Source organism: Protobothrops mucrosquamatus, unplaced genomic scaffold (genome assembly GCF_001527695.2).
Source record: "Protobothrops mucrosquamatus isolate PMUCROS unplaced genomic scaffold, P.Mucros_1.0 scaffold295, whole genome shotgun sequence".
Classification (NCBI taxonomy): Eukaryota; Metazoa; Chordata; class Lepidosauria; order Squamata; family Viperidae; genus Protobothrops; species Protobothrops mucrosquamatus.
In genome coordinates, this window is record NW_015386639.1 from 326,953 (window position 1) to 331,187 (window position 4,235).

At 36.0% G+C, this 4,235-nt stretch overlaps 1 protein-coding gene across 1 annotated transcript in view; it reads right to left on the minus strand.

Moving 5' to 3' along the window:
* Nucleotides 1-2,553, minus strand: part of LOC107286536 (acetylserotonin O-methyltransferase-like) — a 14,861-nt gene extending 12,308 nt beyond the window's left edge. Inside the window, exons 1-2 of the mRNA XM_015814923.1 lie at nt 2,482-2,553; nt 1,052-1,226 (exon numbers count right to left, since the gene is read on the minus strand). Of these exons, the coding sequence (XP_015670409.1) occupies nt 1,052-1,226; nt 2,482-2,553 (247 nt within the window). The remainder of the gene's footprint in view (nt 1-1,051; nt 1,227-2,481) is intronic.
* Nucleotides 2,554-4,235: the final 1,682 nt, after the last annotated feature.

A 4,235-nucleotide genomic window follows, 5' to 3' on the forward strand; every position in this document is an offset into this window, starting at 1 on the left:
TTATTATTATTATTATTATTATTATTATTATTATTATTATTATTATTTAAAAAAATTATGCTGTATTTATGTCAAGCATTTCACAATAATATGAGAGTAAATTTGGTGTAATGGTTAAGACATCAGACTAAAAACTTGGACATTACAGGTAGTCCTCAATTTATTACCACAACTGAGCCCAAAATTTCTGTTGCTAAGTGAGATATTTGTTAAATGAGTTTTGCCTCATTTTACAACTTTTCTTTCCACAGTTATTAAGTGAATTGTTGCAGTTGTTAATTTAGTAACATGGTTTTAAGTGAATCTGGCTTCCCTATTGATTTTGCTTGTCAGAAGGTCGCAAAAAGTTGATCACACTGCAACCATTACAAATACAAGTCAGCTGCCAAGCCTCTGAATTTTTATCACGTGACCATTGGGATGCTGCAACAGTCATCATTAAATGAACTGTTGTAAGTTGTAAGACCTTGGGCTAGTCACGTTCTCTCTGCTGTCCTCTAAAAAACCTTGCCACAAAACCTATAGTGATCTGTCTAGGCATAATAATAATAATAACAATAACAACAACAACAACAATAACAACAACAACAACAATCATCATCATCATCATCATCATCATCATCATCATCATCATCACAGATGCAAATAATCTTGATTTTTAGGGGAATAAAACTGATCCCTAAAACAAAAAAGGCTCCATATAATAGGATTTTCTATAGGTCTGTTGCATTGTTAAATCAACATTTTTTTAAAAAGCCCCTATTGGCCAGTGGAGTATAGTAAGTGTATTTGTAAATTATAATGCTTTTCTTGACAAACATGTATTTATGTTGTTGACTAAATTATTATTAGAATATTGTATGATGCTAACAAACATACACACAAACCCAGTTACTACATACTATAGCAGCTTTCTGGCCTATGTTTTTTGGAAGTCCCCCTTCTACTTACTCTTGGATTTGTCAAGCTCAACAGGTGCAGCCACGTATTGCCCACAGTAATGGAATAATTGTTGGCCGTTCCAATTGCTTTCTGCTTCTCATAGGATTACCTTTTCCATCCTTCCACTCCAGTGTTAGAAGCTTTAACCCCACACAGGCCTCCAGCAGCCTCTGCATCCCGATGGGGCTGGTGCTCAAGCGTTCAGCAACAGTTGTGGAAGACAGTGGTTCCCTCGACTCCCTCAGCAGATCGAAGACACCCAGCTCACAGGCAGTTGAAATGACCTAGGAAGAAGCAGAGAGCAGGAACAAAAGCCGTGGCATTTCTCTCAGTTCCCATCCAAACAATCCCAACATCTATTTGTTTACTGAAGAAAGAATCAAGCAGGCTTACATATGTTAACTAGCCCCAAGAACAAGAAAAGGCATTATGTAGACAGCCATTCGTTTGTGGAGTGACATCCCCTCTGTGCTGAATGTGGGTGTACTAACACCCATAAAAAACTAATATTCCTTTCTTGTACAATTCTGGGCTTTGCTCAACTTATTTATGGACTTATTTAGGCAAATCATGATGGCCTCTAGGACCATGACTGATGATGTGTTCAACCACCAGAAAGGAAGGTAGTCAGAAAGAACAGCATCCTTGGTGGAGAAGAAACGGGAACAGAAAGACAGATATCTCATCATACCACTATGATTCAAATTCCATGTTTTTTATATGTACTCTGTGCTATTATTGAAGACATCCAAGAGGGGAATAAACTGCAGAAAAGAATATGTGTTCCTACCTGGCTGAGGAAAAAAAACAAATCTTCCATATGATACATTCCACTGAGGAAGCAAAGTTTTATGGCAGTTAAAAAAATAATGATTCTGCCTCTTTCTTACTGCCATAATAATTTGCTGAGTTAAAAAGAATGTTTAATGCTTTATGAAAAATTATTAATTAAACCAATACAAGAAGAAATGTTGAACCTATCTATTATAGTAAACATTGCTGAAACCCCACATTTATTATTCAGAGTTTCCTTAAAGAAATTCAACCATAATTTATCAAATAAAAGGAAATCTCAAGACTTAGATGCAATATTACCATAGATATAGATTTTGTTGCAAGATTAGAGTTAAAACTGCAGTATACTGTCACTAGATTATTTAGTAAATTGCCTGGGAATTTTATTCAAGGAGATCAACATTAGTCCTTAGGACATGGACACTCTGTAACAAACATGAAGCTATAATCATCTTTGTAATTACACCTATCATGGTGTAATAAAATTTTATAAGGTTAATTGGGCCCATTTTAATTTCTAATTGGCAAAAGAAGAGCATATTTGAATAAGGAAAATACCTACTGAAGCAAACTGCTCAAAAGACACAGAAAAGAATCTTGCAGCAATTTAATAGCTGACTCTTTCACTACAACATAAACTTTGTTGATTCTATTGTTTTCAAATCATTAAGAAGCTGAGAAACGGAGGGTCTTTTATAGTTTCAAAGTTGAGAGTTCTTATTTGGAGGTATTAGCCCACCTTACCTTGAACGTTATAAATGAATGCTGGTATCTAAAGAATGTTTGGATATTTTCAATTTCTTCTAGTGAACTCATTGTTCTTGGCGTCTCTCGTTGACCTTCTTTAGCCAAAACACTTGTTATTCCTGAGTGTAAAAATGGCAAAATATAGGTGTCCATAAGATGTCTCAGGATAAAGAATGGAAAGAGAAATTATTAAAGAGAAAACAAGGCCACACTTAGAAGGTTTTCAAGGGTCCTTCAGCAAAGGCTCCTGAATAAATTTAGCTGCCCTGGCATTAGAGGACAGGTGCTCTCAGAGAAGAACTGGCCTTTTGTTTCAGGAAAATATGTAGGGATGAGGATTAAGTCTATGTGTACAACTAAGGAGCAACATGTTTTAGAATATGGAAATTGGGGAAATAGTAAAAAGAGTACATTTCCCTAAGAAAGATATGGGAAGCGAATTTCTATGTTTAGAGAGCTATTAGGACATAGAAAGATGGGTAGAGGTTGAAAATGGCATGAAACTAAGCACCTAGTTTCAGAACAAATGTTTAAAAGTAGAACCTTAAACTCTATTAAAATAAACTTAAAGTACTATTATTGCAATAATTATTATATGCATACACTGTAGAAAATCTAAAATTCAGAGTTATTTTTCAGTTTAAATATTAATTTATCTACACAAATCAAGATGGGGAAATTCTAGAAATTATGTTAGGTAGAGAAAAATAGCCTTATTTGCCATCTGCTTTTTCCCACCTATTTTTTTCTTGATTATTACGTGGTCTAATTGTAGATCCTTTCTCTAATGACTTTGGCAAAGCTGAGAGGATTACGTATAAAGGAAAAGCTGTAAAACACTGCCTAGAAAATCTGGGATTAGTAGCTTTATACAAATACTACAGTCTGTGCATCACAGACAGGAAAGTGCTGAGTTTAGTGGCTGAAGTCTTACCCACAGGACAGCTGAGCAGAGGAGATTCCAAGTCAGTCTTTCAAGTTTCATGAGATGTTTAGGATAAACCTAAATTTCAGGCAAAGGAAAGGAAGTCAGAGAAAGAGTATATATATGCAGAGCACAAGTATGTTTCCAGGAGTTGCTTAATCGACCTGTCAATTAATCGACCTGTCAGTTCTTATTCAGCCAGCTCTTCATTACAAATATCAGGATGGATGGTGGGAATAAAAAGATTATTTTGGGAAAACATTTATTTTCACTACAAAAAAGTATCATGGCACGATATTAGTTTGTTATTTAAATTATATTAGCTGGTTTTCTTTTTACTAGTTAGCTTTCTGGGTTCTGTACTTTCTTCCATCTAGGATCTCCCTTGCATTTTCTCCTTTATTGTTTATATTTAGTTTCTTCTTCCATTTGATAGTCCTGTATTATCAGAAGTTGCATTTGGAGTGGTCAGTTTTAACCTTGGCTGTTTCTTTTTCACTCTCATGCCATTCCCCAATTACTGGCTGGTGCTGGCTGGTGCCTTTTGGGGGGGGGGGCTGCCACTCCCCAAAATTTCTAGAGATGGGTTGATGTTCCCTTCCAGGGCTGTGACCCCTGGGTTGGGAAAGGGTGTGGCTGGTTACATTTATCTTTGCTGCCATTTCCATTACTGCTCTCAACTAGTGCTGCTTGCTTTCCCTTCATAATAGTACTTTGGTATGTCTGTTTGGCTGGAATTTCTTAAGTGGGTTTTGCTCTTTTCCAAATGGACTTTAGTTCTTCCATGGAATCCAATGTTAACAGGCCCATGCTTGGCCCTTCACAG